Raw genomic sequence first — 27998 nt, forward strand, 5'->3', positions numbered from 1 at the left:
AATTAAAAAAATGAAAACATTAGCAAGATTCGTTCTGGGACTTGTCATCTTTGATGTTGCTGTGGCAGCTCCAACTCCAGAGCTCATCAACTATGACTCAGAAACCTACGACACCACCTTAGAAGACTTGGATAATTTATACAACTATGAAAACATACCTATTGATCAGTCAGAGGTAACTGTTTCCTTCTGCTCTTGGGACTTTTAAAAACAAATGTATGAAGGATTATTAGGATTTGTTCTTTTCAAATAGATTTTGCTTCCGTTTAAGTAGAGATGTTCTAAATATTTTCACTGTAAGTTTTTCTCCAGTATAAGTTCAACCCTTTGGAGGTTAACAATGGGACAACCTTTTGCTTCCTTCCAGTTTGCTTCATTTCTTACATATCTCCTCATCAAATTTAAATTAATTTTTTTTTTCTATCATGTTAGTACAGACAGAATGAGAAAAAAGGCAATCAGCAGAGAAAAGAGAAGCTAAAATAATATGCGGGCAATCATGAAGAAGTTTGGGTTAAAGGAAAAAGTGAAATTCAAATAAAGTAGAAGAAAATAAAAAGCTTACAAAGGGATTGTGGTTTGGAACACCCTGTATTCCAAAAGCAAAAGTGTTTTCCTAAATGACTGATTATCTCTCAGAAGCAATGTAGGTATTGGCAAGGTTACAGCCCATTACATAAATCTGATAGGACATGTTCCTAATTAAATACTAGGCTTTTTACATAACTAAAGGATACAGACTAATTTTTCTGAATCAGAAAACAAACAGACCTTGAAAAACTGGAGGGTAATTAATGTACAACATTGACAAAAACTAATTAAGTATAAATAAACCAAAAGGGAATTCACATCACCTTTACAGGATCATACCATATTTTGGCAGTCTTTTCAGTGTAAATCTTCTTAGAATAACTATTTTTGATAGCCAGAGAAATGAAATATTTTGAAAAATAGCATATATTTAAATTATGTGGAAATAAGGTATATCTTTATTAAGATAGTAAAAATCTCATTTTTATTTATTTCGTTATGAAATACAAGAATAAGTACAATAGTTTTTAAAAAATCTCCTCCCCACTCATTTCTCCTTTATGATTCTCTCTTTCTACCCTCACTCTCTTATTCTCTCCCTGCCTCTCTCCCTTTCTCTCTTCTTTTTAGTAAGGTTTCAGAATGTATGGACAGCAGATCACTTTCTTCTGGACATTTAGTTATGACTCTATTTTCTAAGTACTTATTAATATTCATGATCTGATTCATTTGGTTACATTCTTCTGTTCTGCTAAGGGGGATTTCCTATTGACAATTTGTGGTCATTAATACCCATCTTTTTTTTTAAATAGAGGCATGTTTTATTTGTTTGTTTGTTTGTTTGTTTGTTTTGTTTATACATGCACTGGGTACAGTCAGAAGCTTGGGAGGGTGAGAGGATTCACCAGAGCCAGAGCGGGGAGCAGAGCAGGCAGAAGGACCGAAGTACACTGCTGAGGGGAGCAGCGGGCGGCAGGAGAGGTCTGCGCGCCATGTGGGACCCTCCTCCGGTGGCCGGGGAGCAGCCGGGGATCGAACCGGCGCCGCAGAGGCCGCGGGCAGCTTCGCAACCCAGCGCTCTACCACTGCGCCACCGGGGAGGTCCTTAATACCCATCTTAATATATGTGCTTTATGGCTCCAACCTAATACTTCAATGTAGAGTATAAGAAGAATGTTTTCCAGTGCTTACCTCATCTTCCTTGCTACTTTAGCTACCTTGCATAAATATAAAGCTATGTAAGTGAATACATTAAATATGAAAAAATACACAAATATATAAAAAATATTTTTAAACTCATCACATATTACCATTTATATACCAAATCCAATATTTTACTTTAAACTTGTCATTCCTCTAACAAATATTTCATACACAATATAAAATGTATTTATAGATATATTCTAGATATAAACCATCATCTCTATAATTTAGAAAATATTTTACAGAATGAGAGGTTTCATGATTACAAAAGTGAATCCTTTATTTTGAGCAAAGTCAGGGAATGAACTCAAAATAACTGTTTACCCACTTTGGAAGACCAAATGCACAACAAAAATAATGCAGTTCGGGCCTCCCCTGGTGGCACAGGCGGTTGAGCACCGAGCTGGGAAGCTGTCTGCAGCCTCTGCAGCACCGGTTCGATCCCTGCTGGCCGGGGAGAGTCCCACATGGCGCAGCAGACCTTTCCTGTCTCGCCCGCTGCTGCCCTCAGCAGTGTACTTCGCCAGTATGCCTGTTCTGTTCCCCACTCTGTCTCTGATGAATCCTATCACCCTCCCATGCATTTGGCCTATATCCTAGTTCTCATATAAATAAAATAAATCTTTAAAAAAAAAGGATGCAGTTTGGACCAAGTTTACCCTAGGCAAAATTGTGAAGAAGGTGAGCTTTATCATAAAGAGCCTTCTTAAGCCATTCTGTGCACTCAAGATCTTTTTTGCTACCTAGGAAGCCCTAGGTATTTTCATGAGAGTCTGAAGATCTTCCTACCATCAAGAAATGAAAACTAATAAATATATCTCTATAAAGATGATATAGTATACCATCTTTCCTCAGTATTTGATATTATAGAATAGCAACTTTCCTACATGTAACCAAATACGTAGCATTGTATCCTTACACATCCTACCCTCTAAATGATACAAGCACCTCATTCCACAGAATTCTTTAACATTGGCCTAGCCAAACTCAGTATCCTTCACAACCCAGAGCTTCAGAGAGTACCTAGAGATGCCTTGTGGTTAATTGATATATATATGTCACCCTGACTTAACAAAATCCTTTGTAGCAAAGTCATCATCAGAAAAGCAGTTGACCAACCCACTCACCCAACATATATGAAAAGAGAAATACAAAATACCCCAAAATAATGATAGAGTAAATAATATGCCAAGAAACAAAATTCAGAAGACATTTAGATCAGATCTTAACAAATTATTAATAAAAATTGCTTTGCAAAGAACTAGTATATAATTCATTTTGAGAAGATATGAAATAAAACCAATAGATACACTCTTATAAAGATTTTAGAATTTCTTGAATATAGTCATGGAAGTTCAGATTCCAGTGACTCCTTGTAAACTTATTTATCTCATCCTTATAAAATTAAAGTTGGTTGGTCCAGATATTCTTAATCCTCTGAGACACTTTCTGAGTGAACACTGGTAACACACCCATAGACAGCACAGTTAAAAAAATTCATAAAGTATGATGGTGGAATTAGAGTCTTCAATTTTTTATCCTCAGTGCCAATAGTATGGTTCTGTCTACTTTAGTGGAAAATATATATCATGATGAGAAAGGCAATCTTATATTCTAAAATTATAAATTTATGGGATTGTGGTACTTCTAAAAGACATGCCACTTCTTTCTTATGAATTCTAGGATTTAGCATCTTAGGCCAACATAGTACAACACTTGGTCTTTGTTTTGTCCAGTTAAACTTTAAATTTTTGATATGGTGGGAGGCAGAATTCTAAGATGGTCCATTCCCTGGTATACGCTTGCCCTCCATAATCCTTAACATAATGAATATATTGGTATATCATTTTTATAATTGGATGATGCTAAATGGCACATTTAAAATTTAATAAGGAAGGTAGTTTCAGATGGCATGGTCCAAACTCATGAGTCCTTAAATCAGTGTCTTGAGATTAGGGTCAATATGTGATGCATGAGAGAGATTTAATGAGGGAAGCTGTTGTGGCTGACTTTCAAGATGGCTGTGCTCATGTATTGAGACATTCAGGAAGTCTGTAGATGCTGAGAGAAGTTGACAGTCAGGAGACACATGAGAAACTTAGTACCCTAGGTGCAGGGAACTCTGAACTCCACACAAGATCACAATCTACCACCACTTTGATTTTGATCTTGTGAGTACTTGAATGGAGAACTCAGACAATTCCTGGACTTCTGACAAAACTGTGAGCTAAGAAATGGGAGCAGATTTGTGCAGCAGCAGAAAATTCATATTAATATGTACTAACAAACTTTCTTTCTGAACATTAAATTTCACTGATGCTGCTGCAAGACTTGCATTTGTGAGTCCAATGATTTTTCTAGTCAATGAGCCATACAACCTCCAATTCTAGAGGTACAATCTCAGTAGAGCTTTACTGATTTTTGACTAGTGGTAACATTTGCATTACATCCTCAGTGGTTGGAAAAGGATCATCAAAGTATTTCGGTTTTGGAATATTGTATGCAGTAATAGTATCCCAGACTGATGATTGATGTAATTTTTGATAATCTAGAATATCTAGGACCCACTGAATTTTATGTTAAGAGCAGGTTTTAAGGGCAGCAATTCCACTATAATGTTCTGTATTAGTCAGTGGAAAAATTTGCTGTTATAACATAAAATAATTGGAGTTTTTACTGCACTTTTTTATTTTCCTATAGTGATAGGAATAAGAATTGGTTATAGGCTATAAGAGAAAAAAATTTTTTTTTTGTTCTCTGATGAATAGTTTCTAACCCTAAATGAGAACTTACTATATACCAGGTACAGTCCTAGGCACCTTGTATGCATTTTCTCACTTATTTCTCACAACAAAATGATGTAGTACTATAATTACTATCATTGAATAGCTGAGGGTATTTAGACAAAGAACAGTAACTTGACTACAATTATAGTTATTAAGAAATATAATAAAGATGATATTATCTTCTCATATCAGAAAATAATTCCCCTCAGGTTAATAAAAGTTTGTATCATACTCCCCACCTTTTCTACCATTTTCCAAATTGTCTTTTTAACTTGATATGAGTTTTAGTTGACCTGAATGCCAGGTTCCCCAATGCTCTTAAAAGAGTAAGTATTCTTATGAGTGAACACGACAGAGAAGTAACCTTTACAGACAAGTTATCTAATTACCATAAGAGAGAATGGCTTAAAACTAGCACTTCAAAGAATAATTGTGACGAGGCATTCTCCAACATGTAGCACACATGACTGGGCCTCTATGATCCAAGAAAATATTTGGTTATTTGCCTTAAAGGGTTTGTTAGAAGATTACATAGCTCAAAATTTGGTATACTTAGAGTGGCTTCAATTGAGATTGTGTTTTGCATCAAGGTATTTGATCTTGACATTTCCACTTTAATGGTACCATTTTAGGGTCACTGATTATCTATGTTTATAAGGTCTAAGAAAGACCTGGGCCCTGCTTATGAGTAATTTATCTTGCCCAGAGAAGTACTCAGGGCTGTATTAATATTTACAGAGACTCTGCTGAAAGATAATGAAGTTTGCTTCTCCAGTAAAATTACCTGAGCTCCACTCAGACAATTAGACTTCTCCTTACTTATACTGTGCTATTTTATTCTTAAATACTTGCTTTTACACAATTGTACCTGAAGTGTCTCTGCATCTTCAATAAATACCAAGAATGTTATTGCTTGATCGAATTTACTGTAAGGTGGTATGGGTAGAGCATTGCAATGACATCACAAGGCTCTTCACAGAGATGTGGAGGAGAAATTTTTCTCAGACCTCAGTATCAGAATGTATTGCAACCTTCTATGATATATAACTTAGTCATTTTTTTTCCAAATTATGTTTGTTGACATATAGACAGTTTACATCTTTATATCTACTCTAGGGGTTATAAGTTCCAGCCTATGTGAATGGACACTTTCATACCCTGCCCACCACTAGGGTTCCAACATTCCTCCACCATGTTCTATGATTTGTCAATTTGCTCAGATATCTGGAGCTTAATTTTTGACTGCTTCTTCCTTAGATCCATATTATATTTCCTTCCTAAATTCTGTGTCATCTTAATTTTTTCGTATAGATTTTTTTTTTTTTGTGGCATTAGGATGCACTCTTTAGATACTGTCTCATATACTTTCTGGAATGAGATGGAATATACAGCCATAAGTTAATAGCAACTAATAATGAATAATGGTGGTAACTGACAGAATGGTAATTTCTTACACAGAGCATCCTTTCCTTGCTTACTCTCCACCGATCTAAAATTAAAGTCAATTTTTCTCTTTCAGAGAGAGAAACAAATTCATCTTCAAAGTTAGCATTTGTAGGTGAAGAAAGATATGAAATATATAATTCATTATAGAAATGAAAATTAAATTTAGTGGAGTGGTGAGAATGAGAGATGAATCAGTGCAGGACATTGTATCGATTAATAATTGAGCACTGATGATTCTCTGTTGTCATCATGATAATAGAGTGTCATTAAATTAATTTTAGAATATATGTTAATGCCTATGAATTAGAAATCACTTCAGTAGAATCAATGTAATTTCAAAGAAGTACAGACAGAGTCAATTTCCACTTTAGATAATGATCTATAAAAATTATCTTAGATTTTCTAAATTTAATTAATTGCTATATAATGCTAATGGCAGTTTGTCTCAAAATTAATCTACTTTCTTAACAAAAAGTAATTAATTTTGTGATATCTCTATTACTTATTTTGGTAGAAAAAAAGAGCTGCAGTACTGTTTTTAAAAATTCCCCGAGTTTCATTTGGATGTTTTGTTTGTTCTTTTTTTTTTACTTTCTTAGGTGACATTGCTTTACAATACTATATGCTACCATACCACATCATGAAATATTCATACTTTTATCTTTATATTTGAAATTATGCCTCACTTTGGTCAATGACTCCAATATATTGTAAACTTTCAAGCATCTCATTTGCATATAAAACACCCCTAATTGGAGGAAAGAACTTTAACGCAGTCAGCCTGAATTAAATTTTCTTTTCAGGATCTGAGAAAAAAGAAAATGCTACTCTTCTTTCTCACCCTGCCTCATCACTGACATTGCATATGCTTTTTTCAAAAACAATGCTGAATCATTCGAGTCTTAAACTATTTGGAAACCTTAAAAAATGAAGCAACAAAAATATATAATTATGCTGGTTAATCAAGAAATAAAGAGAACACTGGTAGTCTTTGTCAGTACTTTGTTTGTATTTGAATTTGTGTTACACATTATTTATGAGACCACAAATATAAGCTAATTCTTTCCCTCAAAATAAAACATCATTATTATCTATTATTATCAACATCACCATTCATAAAAACAACTAAGGATAAGAATTTTGCCCAAGGTTTATCAAGTAGTAATTTCCAGAGCAAAATTTAAATCATTCTTTTAACGCCAAACGCAAGTCTTTGGCACTGAAAGTCTCCATTATTTTCTGCTTTTTCTCTCTAATCTTTATTTCTTTTAGCTGTGTCCAATACTGAGGTTTCTTTTCTCAAAAATTTAGTAATTTGATTATTAGGGATGAGAAAAAAAAGAATTTTTAAGTGATTATAATTAAGATACTATCTAAGCATCTCTTAGCTGTCAAAGTATTTTAGGGAGTGAGTAGTAAAATGATCCTTCTGAACTGAGAGCTGCTTGGTCAGAAATATGGGGACTGAGTAATCTTTGCCAAACACATTTCTCCCTCATCCCTTTTCAAGATAAAATAGAAAATAAGACACACTTTCAGTGCCAGCACTCATGATTACATTCTTCTAGATAATTAATACAGATCACTCAAATCAATATGAGCACAGACTCACGTCCAGAGCAGAATTCCAGGGCACTTATCAGCCTGCCAGTATGTGAGCCCAGGAGATTACTTTTCAGTAACCCATGCTGAACATTTCAGAGTTCTTTCACACCTTTGACAGCCAACTGTGACATATGTTAAGAATAAACCATAGTTTCCAGAGTTATTATAACTTTGTGGGACAGTTTGGGGGGAAAGATAAAATCGTTATCAGTTATGTTTAATAAAACCATAGTCTGGGCTAGGGTAAAACTCCAAATAACATTCTGAATTTCATTTTTTTTTTTCAATGGGAGACTGACCTATGGTTTAAATATTATCTGTTACAGCACTAGGCTTACTGGGTAGGAATTAACTAGCACAGTGAGCTCCCAAACTAAGCAAATAAATGTGAAGATTTTTGCCAGGATTTGCCTTGACACTTAAACTACGAATATAACACTATGAAGAATAGTGGGAGAAACCGCTGACTTTGGATGCTGCTCAAGTATCTCCCTGTCCCATCCTTGGCAGGCAATTTGTCATAGAGTTAACAAACTTGGGTGACACAGGCTCTGGAGTCAAACCCCTTGTGTGTGAGACCCAGTTCTGTCACAAAAACTACATGGCCTAAGTGTACAATGCCTCTGAGCCTCAGCTTCTGTCTTATGAGATGGCTTGTGAGGCTTAAACACAATAAACTTTTTGTTTAGCTCAAAGCCTGGACCATAGCAATTGCTTGATAGATGTTAGTAGCTTTACCATCATGTCACTCATTCAATCAACAGCCATGGAAGCTTATGCACCAGTAATCAAGGAAGGGGTGGAATTGGAAATATGATGAAGACTAACTCCATTGGGTCTGGGTTCACTATAGATTTACTTATTAGTCTTTTGAATGGTACCAGGTAAATTAGAGCAAATCACTTCCTGTCCCTCAGTACCACCCCCCTCCCCAGTAGTCCTATAAACACATATAACTACAATGCAAAAGAGGGAGTGAAAAAGATAAATATAAGCAACATCTATGGTTAAGTATTGGGACATAAGAGTTCTGTGAGTTCAATCACTAGCTACCTATGTTGAAAAATGATGTCCCCAATTCTCTCATGATTCACAGACCTTATAGCAAATCTGAAATGAATTATTTTACTTGTATGTTTATCCACTGCCTTTTCTGAAAGGTACTGTAGGCCACTTACATGAATACATGCCACAGAGTGTCCAGAAATAGACACCTTATATAAATATAGATTGAAATATCATGCATATATTGTATTATCTCATACTTTATAAAAACATGTTATTTGTATTCTCTACAATATCAAAGCATATATTATTTGTTATTATGTATTATACTACTACATTATTATATGTAATATAACAACGTAAATGAAGAAAGTGAAGCAAAGGAAAAACAAGATTTGAGAACATCACATGAGACCAGATGTCAGGTATGTATATAAAAATGCATGTTTTTTTGTATTATAACACATGTAGATACATAAAATATTGAAGTTTGTCTGGACAGTAAGTGTTAAGGTTTTTTGTTTATTTGTTTTTAAAGATTTATTTAAAAACATACAAGAGCTGGGGTGTATGACAGAGGTGCTGGGAGGTGGGAGGATTCAACAGAGACAGAATGGGGAGCAGAACAGGTGGAAGAGAATGCTGAGGGAAGCAGCAGGCCAGACAGGAGAGTTCTGCTGCACCATGTGGGTTAGCTCCTTAGCACTGGAGTTGAACTCCTGCTGCAGTGGCTGCCAAAAGCTTCAAAGTGTTGAGATTTAACCCCTTATGCCATGAAAGGGAGATCCAAATAAATGTTAAGTTTTAAGGGAACCCCTCTATGCTTATCCTATGTCCTACCTAACTTTAGAACTCATTGAGAAATTTAAATGGGACACAGACAGAATTCAAAACATTCCCTTTATTCCTGATGAAGACTAAGATGAATATATGACTTAGTTGTGCAGCCACTATGAGTTTCCCAATACAAAACTCAGAAATAGACTATGTGAGGGGAGATGGTTGACCACAGACCTCTGAAGAGTCCCTGGTCCAGTAATCTCAATACCTAGAGGGGCAAACCAGAGTAAATGCTCTGGACAGACAGGTAACTCTCCCCAAAAGGGAAGCTGAACCATCAGGCCTAGTTCTTTCTACTCACCAATTATCCTATTCATTTATTCTTCCTCAGGAGGGGTGATAAAGGGGCCAATAAAGGCAGTTCCACCTCAAAGGACAGGGCCTCTTGCATCATTAAGCTGACCATTAACTCCACTATGGCTGCCCCTCTATGAGAGAAAAGCAGCACATTTTCAGATCAGTCATTCTCCCTTCTTCATGAGACCTAGCCCCAGGGCAACCACTACCCCGTGGTCGCTGCAGCACACACTAGCCATTTGTGGATTCTGACCCCAGAAGGCTCTATAATGAATCCAAGAGCATTGATAAATTTATCTCAACAGCCTCTCTATACACAAGATTGAAATTTCACTCTCAAGTCTATGTTCTATCTAAAATTACACAGAGTGCTGTTACCTAGGATAGCATTTAAGAGAGGTTTTGCAGTGAAATGAAATGTTAAGTAAACATACTCCAATGATACAATTAAAAAAAATTAAATCCCATGAATGTGTATACAACTCCTTTAGTTCTATGAAGTATTTGAGGAAAAATAAAGGACTACAGATAAGCACAATTTGCTAATTAAAATTTAAACCTGTTCAATCTAGATTTGCACTACAAAATTAGAATTCCTTGCTTCATAATGTAAAGTCCAAAGACTCCCGTTCCTCAATTCCTTTTACTTCATCTGATCTGGTTGGATTCTTAGTACCTGGACCTTTTTGGTAACTACAACCTAAGTGGAGTTTTTCAGATACAGGTGTCATTCTTTTGGAAGAACTGCATTGTTTTTAGCTCTTTACAAATCTTTTGTGTCATTGATGTTTAAAGAAATCAAGCATGAATTGCACATGCCATCTTTCTGCAGTGTTGATTGCGAACTCCATCACACTTAAAGAACAAGTCAATGTTGAGTCCCTAAAATAATTATTCCAGACATTAATATATATCCCCAAATTAGTACACAGTGTAGCCAAGCACACAATAAGAGACTTGGTGGTAAATGAGAAGTCAGAAAATGGAAAAAATTTTGATTTAGATTCATCTAGATGTTGGTCAGCTTATGTTCATTGCAAATATGTCCATCTGAAAATTTTAAACTCCAATAAAATTTGGAGTTAAATTATGGGGCAGTTTTACCATTAGTGGAGTAGTTGTGGTTGCTGAGCAGGCTTCATGAGTCACCTAGATGCTGGTCAGAAATGTACATTCTCAAATCCAAATTCAAACCTAGTAAGCCAGAAACACTAATGGTGGATGGAGTTCAGTGGCTAAGTGGACAGTAAAAGACATCATGTGAAGCACTTCACTGATATTCAATGTAGGCTTTAAAGAGATAAATGGTATATATACAGATAGGTACTATATACCCCATTTCTTAACAAAGAATTGCCAAGAAAATATATCTAAAAGATATAAAGCCTTGATCAAGCTCCCAATTTAAGTAATTTAACAAACCCTCTAGGTCATTCTGATCCATCTGTGGTCTGATAAGCACTGAACTGGGAAATTTCCTCAATATAATGTCTCTTATGTTGTATTCCAGTTTTCCAACACAACACCACACACACAGTTGCACTGGTCCAGTAAACAAGTCTGACGTGAAGTTTCTTCTGCTTTCTCTCTTCATATTCAAAGTCTTTGATTTCCCATTTTCTGGCTAAGATCTGAGTTTCTGGCACCTGATGCTGTATTGCATGTGTGCTGTTAGGAGCTACTTGGGAGCTACCAGAACTTTCAGCCAAGGGAGGGTTCTGTAACCCAGTTATTATGTGCCCCAGTGACTTGCTTCCTACTGAGGAATTCAAGAAACCTGCCTCCCAGAGTGTTCCCCTCTGTACCATTGCTTTTGTTTTTTCCCAGTGAATGAAGCAGCTGTTGATGTTTCTTAAGGCAATGGCCCCTGGGAGCCTAGTGAGAAACAATCCCTCTCCCACATTCTCATCAAGACTCGACTGACATTTCGAAAGTTCTAGGACTTCATTAACATTTCTGTCTCCTATAGTTTATTCTGCAGAATAGTTTACACATGTTGGTGGTTTTTAATTAATTTTTAATGACATGACATTGTCCGACATCCTTGTTCATATTTTGACATATCGGACTTCTCCCCTCGGGCGCGAGCACCATGGTTGTCCCAGTGGTTTTCAACCTTGGCCACATATTTGAATCACCTGTAGAGCTTTTAAAAATCCTAATGCCTCAGTTCCATCCCCTGCTACTGTGTCAGAATCTCTAGGGGTGGGACTCAGATTCAATGTTTGACTTCCCTGACCCATTCTTTCAGTCTGGATTGATTGCTATTTTCTTTTGATCACTTTGCTAAACTTTTTTTTTAATCTTTTTTTTTAAAGATTTATTTATTTATTTATACAAGCACTGGGTACTGTCAGAAGCACGGGAGGGTGAGAGAATTCACCAGAGCCAGAGTGGGGAGCAGAGCAGGCAGAAGGACCGAAACACACTGCTGAGGGGAGTAGCGGGTGGCAGGAGAGGTCTGCGCGCCATGTGGGACCCTCGCTGGTGGCCTGGGAGCAGCCAGGGATCAAACCGGTGCTGCAGAGGCTGCGGGCAGCTTTGCAGCCCAGCGCTCAACCGCTGTACCACCGGGGAGGCCCACTTTGCTAAACTTAATTTGGTTCCTTTACTTCTCTACTGCTGTGTTCTAGATAAGTGCCTTCTCTTTTCTTCCTGGTCCAGACTTTTGTTCCTCTAATATAGTCCTCTAGATTTTCTCGTGTGACTCTTCCATAGACACAGATTAAAAAGATAAGATTATAGATATGATTCAAAAACATTTTGGAAAGCTTCATATTTATTAAATAAACACACCTTGGACATGTTTTCCCATCATATTTTCTAAACCATGATTGGACTTGAACTTTCATTGTCCTGCCTTCTTTAATATGCCTAATTTTTACTGTATCTTCCTTAAGTTCATCAATTTCTCATTATAACACTCCTAGGTCAAGTTTTAGTAAACTGTCTCACATTGGCTAGGAACAGAGTGACTTACCCTGTATTCATTAAGGTTCATGGACACAGACAGTGAAATAATTCATGAGTTATTGCATAGTAATGTTATCATTCATCAGGTTTTGCAATTGTTGACTTTAATGCAGACAGCATGAGAACCAGATGGGTGGACACTGAAAGCCAGTCCAATGACATCATGCCAAGCTCTTTGCTAATATGCAGTGTGGGATTTAAAGTCATAAACAGTATGTACACAAATATATATATATATATATATATATTATATACCCCATTTCTTAACAAAGACCAAATATATCTATAAGATATTGAGGCTGGATCAAATCATTTTCTAAGTGTTCTCTTTGGAGCTATGAATTCAAAACTCAGACTGAAGGCATATAAATATGAAAGAAATCAAATCCAGGACATTTCAGATTAAAAAGAATACTTCTACTATAACTATATTTAATCTACAACACATATAAAAAGAGAATGAAGAGTAAGCCGATTGGTACATTTCAAGTTTAAGAGAAAATGATTATAGAGTCAAAAATTGTCAAAGCCAGGGCCTCCCTGGTGGCACAAGAGGCTGTCTGCAGCCTCTGCAGCATGAGTTCGATTCCTGGGCAGGGAGATACCCACATGGCGCAGCAGACCTCTCCAAACTCGCTGGTTCCTCCCCTCAGCAGTGTATTTCAGTATATCTGCCTGTTCTGTTTCCCACTCTGTCTCTGGTGACTGCTTTCACCCCCCACACCTCTGGCTTGTACCCCAGTTCTTGTATGCATAAATAAATCAATCTTTAAAAAATTGTCAAAGCCAATTACCCACAATATAGTTTATTCTCCTATTGGTAGGATGACTTTTCTATCATGGTAATGACTTCAAAATGTATAATCATCAACAAATTGAAAGAGTCTGAACTCTTGGAAAACAGCTCCTCCTTTGATATATACTATTCTAGCACTGACTGACCTAAAGTCCTTTGTTGTGGTTCTGTGTCATTGACCATCCAAGGTAGGGATATGTATAGAGAATATATTGGTGGCAGTAAGAGGACTCAGACCAGTATTCTGGTTTAATACATTCTTGAACCTGTTTAAAAAGTAACTTTGACCCCAAGAAATAAAGACAGTCTTCTCAATATGTGGAATTTTGCAAGACTTTTCCACTGATACTAGACAGAAGAAAAAATGTTGCTGTTATAATCATCTCTTTGAAAGGCACTTGGCTATTAACTGGTCCTGTGTGGGAGACCTTCTATAAATGCACTTTTTTTCCCCATTCAAATGTCTATAATTACCCTGGGATAATATATAAATCACACCATCATCCTCATCACCATCATCAGTGAATAGCAGTTTTATGCAGAAAGTTCTACATATGAAAAGACATGATTTATTATTCTTTGTGCTTCAACTAAAGCTGGGTTAGAAGGAACAATTTGCTTTGTGCTGGAATAGGAAAGATTGGAACTCGAAAAAAGCACTAAATTATTCCTGCATAAAATAAAGAGCTGGAGTTTGAAAGATTCCAAATCTCTGGGTTTTCAGTCCAACTTCTTTGTTTCCAATTACTGTGATTGACTCCTTCTCCTCCCTCCATTCTCATGAGATTACTGTTTTCAGCCTACACTAAATTGTCTTTCTGGCATCCTTACTTGGGGAACAGGGCAGTGAGGGAACAGGAATATGAACTGACTTTGTTATTAGATAATGTTTCTAAAGTCTTTGCCAAAGTTCCCTACCAACATCATTTAGAGACATTCAATTAGACCTAGATGATACATTTATTGAAAACTAAGATATTGAAAGGATTAAGTTTCTGGAGCCTAAGGGGAGAGTGGTGAATGGAGTCCTGAATAAACTGGGATAACACTGAAGTAAAAAATTCTTTCTGGCAACAAAAAATGGAATATTGCCATTTTTGAACAATAAGTAAAGAAAATGAGAAAATAAATATGTAAACAAAAAAGAATGCTAATGTCCCAGTACAGGCACAGACTAGAGGGGGTTTATATATATCCTCTTATGAAACCTTCAAACCATCCTCTCTTATTTTTTTTTCCATTGGATTTTTCACTTAAACATTGCTTTGGATACAAAGAAGCATTACCATTTGGAGTTATGAATTTATGAAAACTATCCATCCACTAGAACAGATTAAAAAACCTAAGAAAACATTCATGTTTTCATAAATGCATGCATAGTATTCTAGCAAGTCAAATAAAGTGTTTTGATTATTGGATGTTATTTTGACATAAACAAAAAGTCATTAAGTAAATTTGGTATTTGACTTGCAGGTGTTTATTCACTACATAGATTAATTTTGACTTAATAAAATCCTGATATTTTAAAATAAATCAAAGTATAGTGAATTCACTTAAATTTGGTGGTATAAAATTTTAGTAAGTACTCCACCAAATAACCAAGACCACAGGACAACTGTTGGTAAAAGAAAAATCAAAGAGGATTGAAAAACAAAAGAAAAATATGCATTTGTTTTTTTTCTGAAGTCGATGATACGTGCGAGATATCTTCACCCATAAAAATATTAAAAGTTGTTTCCTCAATATACTTAGGAAATGGTTAAAAATACAAGAACTGAAAAAGTCCATATTAGTCCGTTACCCTAGCAGTTATAACAAACAATTCTAAAATCTCAGTGATTTAAGACAATAAAAATTCATATCTTGCTGACAGAATATACATTGTGAGCTAACAAGCTGACTATCCTCCGGCAGGTTATTCAGGAATTCAAACTTCTTTAACGCTAGAACTTTTCCATCTTCACTTGGGGGTTCACTGATTTAGATCTGTTGTAACAATCCCCTCCCCTCCTATTCAGTTGGCGAAAACTAGCCACATTACCTGGTTGAAAGTTAAAGAAAATGAAAAATGTACTTAGCTTGAGTGCCCAGGAGGAAAATGAAACTGTTTGGCGGAATACAGGAGATTTTCTCAGCCATTGTGTTTAACCAGGTTAAAATTTCATCCTGATATAATGCTCATTTCTTACAAAAGTGAGAGAATATAATAATAAATACCACTTGAATTTTATAATCTACCTACGTGAAGGCCATATGGTAGTTTTCATACTTGTCAGTTTCAGCGGTTGCCTAGTTGCCAAGCGCTCCCTGAGGGCAACACGGCCTGGGATGGTCTGCAGCCTTCAGGTTCTGCAACTGACTAACACAATCAGTTGTAATCAGAGCAGAATGTAGGTTTATATGAGTGATGGCAAGCAACAATCATCTGAAGATTAAAATATGTGCAAGAAAGCTGATTCATGGATTAATAATGTAAGGTCTATTTCTCATAAGGATAATTGTTACTTCCCCACAAAGTACCTAATTCTCTGAGAGCCATGCTATGTTCGTCTAAGTCAGATGGCCCATTCCTTGCAGGATTCCCTGCAGAAGACTTGAACTGGTTATTAAGGATACATAGTTAGTTAATCATCAAGACCCTTTGGGCGGTGTTGACTACGTCTCTAATTGTAGTGATGACATCACAGGTGATTGCATACGTACAAATCTATCGAATTGCACATATTAAAGTTGTTCATTTCTTTGTGTATCAATTACACCTTTGAAAAAGCTGCTAACAAATGAAATAAATTTTGGAAAAAGAGAAGGAGAACGAGGGAGTTCCAAACGAAATATCTAGTATGTGCAATGTCCTAGAGAAGAAGAACAAATGATAATATGAGAAACTAAAGATCACCAGTGCAGCAAGAGTACAATTGACATGAGATGAGGGAAGGGGATACTAGAAGGCCTAAGCCATGTAAGACCCTAGAAATCAAGGAGTTTTGAATTTACTGTAATGAAAACAGCAACCATTTCCATGGCGCTTACTATGTGTTTGGTATTATTCTAAGAGTTTTACATGCATTCACATTTCTAGCCATTTTAGCCACATTTTAAACAGTTGTACTATTTATACTAGCATTTCACAAATAAATAAAGCAAGATTCAAGGAGGTAATGTAACTTGCTACGTTCTCAGAATAGATTCAAACACGTCTAGTCAGAATAGATTCAAACACATCTTTTTTTCTTCATCAACGTGTGGCAGTTCTGCTAAGCTACTATGTTATTAAAAACATTGAGAAAACAAGGATTTTAAGTAGAAGTCACCACATTCAAGCTTGTCTTTTTATGACTTTGTTCTCACTGTGAAGATATATACCAGAGGAGATTTCAACATCCTGTAATTAGACTATTGTTATATTCCAGACAAGAGGTTGTGATCTACTTTACTTATCATATCTTTGAGACACTTCCAGTTCATTTCAGCCCCCTGACTCTGAGATTATATTAAGGGGCTGGGTTGCTTAATGGAATCCATACTGCAGGGCATGAGGTAAAGGCAAGTCTGAGGACTCCTTTAGGCATTTTTATCGCTCCAGATGGATATCTGCTGAGACCTCACTCTACCTCCATCTCTGTAGGTTCTAGTAGAGTCTCTGATAGAGATACACCCTTCATGCACATGGAAGGTACTCCTAAAACAGTCTACCCCAACACAAATTATTTTATTCTCTAAGGCCTGGTGATCAAAAGCATAGCAACAGACAACTTGCTGCATATCAGTCAGCCCCAAGATTTGTCCTGCTAGTATCAGGTCAAGAAGATCTTCAAGTACAGTGATGGCTAAGTTCAAGGTCATATGGAGGCATGCACCTTTGTATTTTGTTTTTAAACTCTAGAGGAAAATAATGAATGGATTAAACAATTCAGTTGGAAGCAAATCAGAATAAAACAAAGTGAAGGGGAAAAGAATGGACGAAAACTAAGGAAAATGAATATTTACAAGAGAAGTTCTATTATATTTGCATTTGAATGTTATTAATTATAGTTTGAATGAAAGGAGGCAGGGAGATTTTCTGGCCATTTGTGTTTATGTCCAAATAGAGCTTTCTGCAGCAGAAGCACAAAAGTCTGTCAGGTGAAGTGGTCATGTTTCCCCAGCCTTATGTCTTTGATGCTTTGTCTCACAACTTCATATCACAGTATGAAAATTTTCAGAAAAGGGAAAAAGACAGAAGCTTCAACTGCTTCATTTCAATAGGAGAAATAAATACAATTGTAAAGGCTAAAAATTCTCAAGGCACTCTGAATTTCAGTTCTATGATTTTTCTGAACCAATTTAAAGCTTGGTTTAAAAGATGTTCATCACTCACATTTTATTAGCAAGTAAACACGAACAAAACAGCTTCTGATAAGTGAAAATGCTGTTTTGCCTCATTATATTGGATGGCAAGCGAGATCTTACAGCTTCCATCAAATCAGTGGAAAAACAATTATCTGTAAAAAGTATGTGCAAACATTTTTCCTACAAAGCTAAAGATTCAAGGCAACGTGTCTGGAATGTGTTTCTCCCTTTAGGCTGCCTCTGTTCCATGAAACATCTGTCTCAATTTCCTCTCTTCCTGGAGCCTCCTTTTGGTCTCTGTGCAAATCCATTCCTTCTGAATCTGCCTCATTTTGACCCTACAGATGGAAACCTTATGTCTCTCTGTTTAAGAAAATGTGCCCAACCAGAGACTTCTGACCAAGTTTTATATCCTCATGTATGGCTTCTTAATGTACCCAAATAGTATGATTTGCTTTGGGTTTAATATGATGCTCTAAATGCATTGAAGTAAGCACTACAATCAGTAATACTTCTCAGCAAAATCTCTAAAATTAAGCATAGAGATGTGAATTAAATACATTCTGGACAAGCAACATTTTAAATTATACTTCAGTAAGTGATGGTTGATCACCTATTCTGCTATAGCCTAGAAGTACAAAGGTAAAAGCCATAACTCAGAGTTCACCATCCAGTAGGTCTGGATAGGCAGAAATTTCATGGGGCCTGTTAGGTGTCAATTATTTTTCAGTAAGGCAGGGGGGAAAGGGATAATTTTCATTTGTGAAGAATTAAATCCAAATTTATCAAAAGAAACATTAAATAAGTACATCTTTAAGAAGTTTTCGTTATCTAAAACATCTATCTATAACTTCTACAAAATATCTACTTAATTATGAACTTACTTTACATATAAAAGTACTGTATCAGGTGTCATTTTGATGTTACATAAACTAGAAAGAAATTTTGTGTCTTTTTTTTTGATAAAAGCAAACAATGTAAAAGGGTAGAAAGGATCGGGAGATCATATAAGCATGATCAAAGAAGAATCTGGGATTTCATAAGGAACCTATGCCCCAGAAGTGGGGTCTGCTTATTTACAACCCAATTGTCTGGTACATAATTCTCACCAAAGCTTATGAGGTCATCGAGGTAGACATTTACTGAGTAACAAAAGGAATAGACACTGAGACAGGGAAGAGTGTTTAGAGTGAATGGGGTTGTTATAAATGCAAACTGTTTGTAGGGGCAACAGCACAGTACTTAAAATATACATGAAAGAAAAATGAGCATAATCTAAAATATAATTCCTGAAAAAAATCTGAGTTTTCTTTTTCTAGCATATAATTGCCTCCTAATTTTTAAAATTCTCAAAAAGGTCAATCTTTTATGTCCAAATGTTGTTGGTAATACTTGTTATTCAAAAAAATGTCAAAAATGTATGAGAAATGGCATATACTAATCATAGTTTCTATTTCAACATACATTTTATTTTAGTAGAAAGAGTTTTTCAGTAAAATACAATTGGGGGAAGCAAAAATATTGGAACAGAAATTTGAATCTAGGACACCAAGGATTAAAGTACTGGAACATAAAAATCAACTTCTTATTGATTAACATATTCGAAGGGAACAGAATTTGGGATGAATATTTAAAGGTACTTTTGGATTATATTATGTACACTCTGGATTAATTTTAATCTTTCACAGTAATACACTCTTACAATGTGCCTTTCAAATGTTTGGTAAACCCTAAAAGAAATGATAATATTTTTTTAAAATCTAAGATATGAACAAGCATATAAAGATGCATAAAACAGCAAGAGGAGTTTTTAAAGAGTATTGGAAACTATTACTACGATTTGAGAAACGAATTGAATTTAAAATAATAAGAGTAACTGGAATCATATGTGCTTTTCCAGGCAGGCAGGTTTACTGAGTTAAATTTTAGAACACGAGCGACCTCTTGTGGCAACAGGGTATAAATTTTAAATTCGTGCCTCAGCCATGCAGGGTATGATTGACAAGGCTGCTTGATGAAATTCTACTTCTCTTCCAGATTGAAATAGCGACCATGATGCCATCTGGGAACAGAGAGCTCCTCACCCCGTCCCCACAGCTAGAGGAGGATGGAGAAGAAGAGGAGGAATCCACCCCCAGGCTGATCGATGGCTCTTCCCCACAGGAACCTGAATTCACCGGGGTTCTGGGTCCCCACACCAATGAAGGTCAGGTCCATCCAACCTGAACTGTAATTGAGACCAGGAGCTACAACTACACAGCCAACCCACATGGCCCAAAGAGAAAGTTTTGGAATGGAATATAAATGTATTTCATATTAGAATATAAATCAGTTTTAATAATTCCACTTCGGACTGGTGGAAATAATCAAATAACCAAAATTTGGAATGGTGTTATAACACAAAGCCTTTGTGGTAGAAAGCATTTCTAGAGCAAAAGATACAGTACTAGAAAGATCAGAATCTGTGTAGAAGATCAGGCCACAGCAGTTCAAGGCAATAAGGTGATGTAGATGGTGGTGATGACAATACTACTACTTTGCCTTGAATGAGCATTTATGATCTGTGTTCCATAATGGTAAGCACTTCATATAATCTCATTTGACTATTGCAACCTCCCTGTACACATGAAATTAGATCAAAGTGGATATAACTTGCCACAGGTCAACGGTGTTAGTGTTCTCAACGCTGGTTTGAAGTTGCCCTGATTCTTGTCTGTGCATTTAATGGAAAACAGGCTTCCTCTCAGTCCTCCACAGCAGAAATGGCTTTTTTGCTTCCTACACCTTAGTCAATTTCCCTCATTACATACACCACAGACACATCTTTCTTATAGTTATCACCCATGTTGTCCTTCACTGTCAAGCATCTCAACACCATGGTCTGTATTTGCTGTAACTATTTTCTCACCTATGACTTCCTTCTCATTGACTACAATCTGACTCTGGCCCTAGCAGGACCACACCTGTCAATGAAGTTTCTTATTATCACCAAGACAACTAAGCCAAGCACCATTTTTCAGCCCTTAACTTAACATGCTATCTCTGCTACCTTATATAATTTTCTATTCCCTTCTGCTTCAAACTTGCTGTCCACTAAGCCTCCGTAATATTGCACCATCTTGTTTGCTTCCTTCCTTAGTGAAGGAGGAGGTGCTAAGTGTGTGTGTGTGTGTGTGTGTAAGAGTGAGAGTTGGAGATCAATGTTTAGTATAATCCAGCTTCACAAGTATCTTCAGACCTGCTGCTTTTTTATTACCACTATGTAGCCAAGCTACTGCCATCTTTAATCTAGACTACAATTCATTTCCACTCTCCCCAGAGGTCCTCCTTCAGTCTCCCATCACATCTCCAAGCACAGCAATCTTAACAGGCACATCTGATCACACGGAAACCCTTCCCATCCTTAAAATAGGGAACAGAAGCTGTTGCACAGACAAGGGCCTGTGCGTGTTATATCTACACACCCCAGTGCCTCGTGCTCTGGCACAAGGGCCTTTGCCTGTTGCTCCAAAAGGAAGGCACTTGGTACACAGAGCTGCTGCTTCTTTCTATATACTCCTCCCTCCCAACTGCATGGCCAACTTTTTCTCTTCCTGAAGATCTCCTGTGGGTCTCAACTCAATGATCACGTCCTCAAATAATCATAACTGATGCTCAGACTGAGTCACATTGCCCTATTTTTTTTTAAAGAGATTTCTCTTTTTTTAAAAAAAGATTTATTTATGCATACAAGAAATGGGGTAAAGGCCAGAGGTGTATGGGGTGAATGGGGAACAGAACAGGCAGACTGACTGAAATACACTGCTGAGGGGAGCAGCGGGCGGGTCAGGAGAGGTCTGCCTGCACCATGTGGGTAGCTCCCTGGCTGGGGCTCGAACTCATGCTGCAGTGGCTGCAGATAGTTTCATAGGTTGCATCTTAGCCCCTGTGCCACCAAGGAGGCCCACATTGCCCTATTTTATGCTCATGTGATATTTCATTACATATACCATAGACATCATTTTATATGTATGATTAATATTCATCTCACATATCAGATCATAAAATTGAACTTCTCTGTACACACGCCACTGTTTTATTTGTTAGCACAATGTTATTTATATAGAAAGGATCGAAAAAGTACATGTAGAGTAAATTAATATTAATGATTATTACTCTAATTTTTTTCTTGAAGCAGATTTTGGTTAGTGGGGTGTTTAAATATTGAACCAAAGACCTAATAAAAATATGATGAAATGCTTTAACTTTATAACAAGCACAATTTAGTATGTACATTTGAAACAATTTCTAACAGGTATAAAAATAACAACCATGCTGTATCCATTCAGTACTTTAATATAAAAATTCCAAAGATTATAGAGAATATATTAATTATTGGGACAGCTTTAATTGGCATGTTTGACTCATTGTGTCATCATAATTACTTCAATCATTTGAAAATTCCATTAAAAGTTTATATAATTTGGGGGCCTCCCTGGTGGCGCAAGAGGTTAAGACACAACCTATGAGGCTATCAGCAGCCACTGCAGCACGAGTTTGAGCCCCACCCAGGGAGGAAACCCACATGGTGCAGCAGACTTGTCCTGACTCGCCCGCTGCTCCCCACAGCAGTGTATTTCGTCAGTCTGCCTGTTCTGTTCCTCGTTCCTCGCTCTGTCTCTTGTGAATCCTCTCACCCCCCAACACCCGCGCCTCTGGCCTGTACCCCAGTTCTTGTATGCATAGATAAATGAAATCTTTCAAAAAAAAAGTTTGTATATTTTGATATTTATGGATCTTGAGTTTTTAGAAAATATACATTCTCCCATCATGGGAGTAAAAGAGTAAAATCTAAATGAAATGTATAAAGAATATAGGAAAAAGGAAAAAACAGTTATTTTAAGTACAAGAAATGATAGAAGAAAATAGGAAGTATACCAGAATACTCAGTGGGAGTCCGAAGTTGTTTAAAAACTGGACTAATCACATTTCCTAGAAATGTCTTTTGTGACTTACATGAACTTATTTGCTTCTCTCTTTTAGACTTTCCAACCTGCCTTCTGTGTACTTGTATAAGTACCACTGTATACTGTGATGACCATGAACTTGATGCCATTCCACCACTGCCCAAGAACACTGCTTATTTCTATTCCCGCTTTAACAGAATTAAGAAGATCAACAAGGATGATTTTGCAAGCCTAAGTATGGAAGACAACATCCATGTCCTTTTCTTCTTTGCAGGCTGTTTTAAAACCTTTGCCACTTTGTCAAATATTGGTAGAGAAAATGAATATCAAAATAGGGCTCATAAATCAATTATTTTTCCTGTTTATATAATTGAAGGTTTGTTTGGATTATGATAAATTAGTGAATCATGAAAGGTCATTGTGAGAATCTATAGCTGAAGTTTTCAAATAAACTATTTTTCATTAAAAAGAAAGCATAAATTGTTATAGGGCAGCCCCGATATTGAACGGGTTCCTGGCTGTGGGTCCTCACCAGCGCGCTTAAAAGGGACTTATTAATACTCCACTACGGGCACACACAAAAGGTTCATAAAAGGTTTATTTACAAGGGAAGAGGAAATAAGGAAAATGTACAACTCAGGGAGAAAATAGGGAAATAAAGTCTTTAATGCGTCCTACCCGATCCGCCGACCTGGAAACCCAAAGTCACTCTCAGAGCTGGCCGGACTCTGCGAGCTGGCGGAGAGCCAAAATGGGGGACCCTTCCAAAGCCCATGTGTCTGCCTTATATCAACCTGGCTGCTTAACCCCACCCTCAGGTCCCAGCCACCTTCCCTTTGGTGGTGATGGGATTTGGAGTTCCCAGTGACTTTGGCTTTGGCCTGGGGTGGGGGTGGAGTCCACAAAGCCTGTATGGAATTAGCTTTAGGACATCCTTTTCCCCCTAACAAAATAATTATATTTTACATGTTAGAATGCATTTTATGCTATAATATTTACTAGGATTTGGCTCGTGTGAATAAACTTCCATTAAAGCACAGTTCTTTCTGATTGATGAATCCAAGCCTAAATTCTGACTATAATTATTGCCAACTTAGAAGATTTTTGGTAACTGTCCTCATAATTATTTCAGTCATTTGAAAATTCCCTTAAATGTTTGTGTATTTTGATGTTTATGGATCTTGGGGTTTTAAAAAATACACAATGTCCCATTATGGAGGAAGAAACATTTTTTTTTTTTAAGATTTATTTATTTATTTATACAAGCACTGGGTGTAGTCAGAAGCACGGGAGGGTGAGAGAATTCACCAGAGCCAGAGCAGGGAACAGAACAGGCAGACCGACGAAATACACTGCTGAGGGGAGCAGCAGGCATGGCAGGAGAGGTCTGCGCACCATGTGGCACCCTCGCTGGCAGCCAGGGATCAAACCAGTGCTGCAGAGGCTGTGGGCAGCTTCGCAGCCCAGTGCTCAACTGCTGCACCACCAGGGGAGGCCCGGAAGAAGAACCTTTAAAGAGGAAAATCTAAATGAAATGTATAAGGAATATAGGAAAACGAAAAAAGTTATTTTAAATATATGTGCCACTTGCTAAAGTTACACTTTCCTATAAATATGAATACTATTGCAAATAAACAAATATTTATAAAGTAGTTAGAAATATTTCATTAACTTTCCATTCCTAATTAAGTTCATTTTTAAATGCGCTTAGATGTGGGAAAATTTATGATCTTAGATTTATGCAAGCAAACATGATCGAGAGCATTCTTTTTATTTTCTAGATGATTTAAGAAGAATTGATCTAACATCAAATTTAATATCTGAGATTGATGAAGATGCATTTAGAAAGCTGCCTCAGCTTCAAGAGCTTGTCCTGCGTGACAACAAAATAAGGCAGCTCCCAGAATTGCCAAACACCCTGACATTTATAGATATTAGCAACAATAGACTTGGAAGGAAAGGAATAAAGCAAGAAGCATTTAAAGTAAGTTTTAAGTTTGTATATGAAAGACTTTCATCTTCCAGTCCATTTGTTGTCAATGCTAGTCTTTTTTATTTCTCTAAAGGGATTCCATTTGATAAAACTTTAACTGCTAAAATAAACCTTACAATATGATTAATCATGTTTTGGCAAAACATTGTGTTTTTGTAAATTCTTTTTTTTAAAGATTTATTTGTTTATGCATGCAAGAACTGGGTGTAGGCCAGAGTGCAAGGGTGTGGGGGAGGATTCACCAGAGACAGAGTGAGGAGCAGAACAGGCAGATCTACTGAATACACTGCTGAGGGGAGCAGCAGGCAAGACAGGAGAGGTCTGCTGTGCCATTTGGGTAGCTCCCTAGCCAGGGGTGGAACTTGTGCTGCAGTGGCTGCGGATAACTTCATAGTGCTGAGACTTAACCCCTTGCACCATCATTTACAGCCTTTGTAAATTCTGAACCTGGTGAAGCATTAAGAACAGAAAGCTGAACTGGGGTAAGAAGTGGTGGGGCTGCCTGGATCACTAATAATCTATAAAGCTTGGCAATTTTATATTTCCAAGAACTCTACTTAAGGAGAGCATTTTATGTGATTAAAATAACTACTTGTACAGGGTGTGATGATGCTTGGAGCATTCTAAATTATTTTGTAAGGAGAATGGATTCACTTCAACTTAAGAATTCTGTTTTTTAAGGGAAGGAAGGAAGTTGAGGGCCAGGATGACTTGCTTGAAATTAACAGCATAGAGTATATAAACAATAACTAACTGATTTCCTTGTTCAATCTTACTCCAGACAGGCTATTCCTCTAAATACATGTTGACCAATTTAAAATACTGTTTGAAAGGACAGCATGTTAGTCTCAGGGAGATCACAGGGATTGTATAAATCCATTAACACTGGGCACTAGGCAAAGTCCTGTCTCTCCACTAGCCTTCTTTAGACACCATCGAGATGGGCAAGGGAGCTAGGCCACCTCATTATAACCTTTAAGGGTCTAAATCCAGTTTCCCCACTCTGCTGAGGTCATCATAGGTGATGGTGAATCTGTTTGTTCTGTGTGTTTGCCTGGATTAGACCTGCTATTGTTTAAATGCTTTCTGTCTTATGAGGCTGCCCTTTTCCTGGTACTTGGGTTAGAGAGCCAGCTTTTTGATGGGTGAAACTCCTATTTCTCCATCCCTATAATATGAAAGCAAGTTTGACTATGCCTCAGCAAAGTCCTCAAAAATCCTATTGCAGAATACTTTCCATGGGAAGTAGCTACTTTACTTAAATCAAGAAACTTAGAGTTGACAAAGCAAGGTTCTTCCTAGAAATTAAGACTTATTTTATCCAGAAATTTTCAGTTCCAGTCAATTCCTCCAAAGTTCATTTGAATCGTATATTAACTTTGAAAACTGATCTGCTTCAACTTTATAAAACAAGACCTAGACAAGCAGGTATTCATTTACAAATGGTTGCATGGACAGGGTGATGGAAAATACCAACTGTGAAAGAACTACTTTCTAGTAAGTCCCTGTGTCTGGAATATTTACAGGATATGTATGATCTACATCATCTTTACCTCACCGATAACAACTTGGATCACATCCCTCTTCCACTCCCAGAAAACTTAAGGGCGCTTCACCTCCAGGTAGGATTCCTTATGAGGGTGTGTCCTACAGCCCCATGGAAATAAAAGCAAACGGGGAAACTGGGAAGCTAAAAGCACTTTGTTATATCACACTACACATGTCATCTTTTTTTTCTCTCTCATTCTCTCAATCTCAGTACAAGATACTTGTAAATTTATGATCCTATCTACCGTAATTTATTTCTGATAACCTTACTTTTATTTTCCTTCTTTGCCAAATAAAAATGCCTCATTTTATCACACAAGTCAAGAAGCTTTTCCAAAGACTATTTTTCAAAAAGATTGAAAAAAATTTGAGAACTTCATCTGCTAAAGAAATACATAAGGCTTGGAAATAGAAAAGGAGGAAAGAGAGAAAACTTAATTTGATTTCAAGCTTTAAGGGGGAAAAACATCCATTTTAAATTTGATGTTAGGTTTTATATAAAATTAAATTTAATCCTAGGGCTTCCTATCTGCTGATTGATGACAGACTTCCACCTCTCTGGATTAAGATCGTATACTTCTTTTTTTTTCCTAAACCAATATTATTTAAAAATTCACATTATTTTAAATTCCATTAAGATACACGTCATCTTTGAAGTAATGAGTGAAAATCCATTTTCAAATATGGTATCATCTAACATTTTCTAATTATATTTTATTTAAATATATTAAAATATGTTCAATTAAACACAATAATATACTTGACACCATGTATGAAGCTTGAAAATATAATTCTAGCAGGTAGAACATGGATGGTATATTATTTGATACCATTTATGTGAAATGTCCAGAATAGAGAATTCCATATAAATAAAACTAAATTAGAAGTTGCCAGGGACTAAAGAACATGGGGGATTGTTTCTAATATCTATGGGTTTGGGGGCAGATGTTTAAAATGTTTTAAATTGTGTGATGATTGTACAACTCTGTGAGAATATTAAAAGCCACAGAACTGGAGACTTAAAATGGGTGTTTTTATGGAATGGGAAATATATTCAATGTATTTTTCAAAATCATGCTCCCTCAATTCAATTTAGCCTTGTTGACTTTCCATTCTTGACATTCCACAATAAATACTCAGAATTTGCACTTGGTGTTCTCGCTGGGATTTTCTTACCTTGGCTCTTTCATACTTATGTCTTCTTGTTCTTCCAGTCTCAGCTTCAGAACTATCTCTTAAGATAACTTTTCAGTCACTGTCCTTGCTTCATAGTAGTTATTATTTTTGAAAATAAATTTTTAACTTATTTTTTCACTTTCTTGTCTCATTTTTCCATTATTGAAATAAAAGTTTCATAAGAACAAGAGAAGGTCTATTTTGTTAGGTGAGGCTTAGAAAGTACTAGATGCATAATAAAATACATCTGTAATAATCATGTAAGGTGCACTTTGGATGAGTTTGATGCAAAATAAACTATGCTATCAGTCAAAACTAAGGGTATGTTATCTCTTGTCTTATTTTTTTTTAGAATAACAACATTCTGGAGATGCATGAAGATACCTTCTGCAATGTTAAAAATTTGACTTATATTCGAAAGGCACTCGAAGATATCCGATTGGATGGAAATCCTATCAATCTCAGCAAAACTCCTCAAGCATATATGTGCCTACCTCGTTTGCCTATCGGAAGTCTTGTCTAAT

The 27998-nt window shown here is 36.5% G+C and overlaps 1 protein-coding gene across 1 annotated transcript; it reads left to right on the forward strand.

Annotated features, from left to right (window-relative positions):
• Positions 1-10: 10 nt before the first annotated feature.
• Positions 11-27997, forward strand: EPYC (epiphycan; the record flags this gene model as incomplete). Its single annotated transcript, XM_084255342.1, has 6 exons — positions 11-175; positions 19849-20017; positions 22834-22992; positions 24539-24741; positions 26277-26372; positions 27827-27997. 6 exons carry the CDS (start codon positions 11-13, stop codon positions 27995-27997), a joined length of 963 nt encoding a protein of 320 aa, XP_084111468.1.
• Between the last annotated feature and the right edge of the window lies 1 nt (position 27998).

This window comes from Talpa europaea (genome assembly GCF_964194135.1).
Source record: "Talpa europaea genome assembly, chromosome: 15".
Classification (NCBI taxonomy): domain Eukaryota; kingdom Metazoa; phylum Chordata; class Mammalia; order Eulipotyphla; family Talpidae; genus Talpa; species Talpa europaea.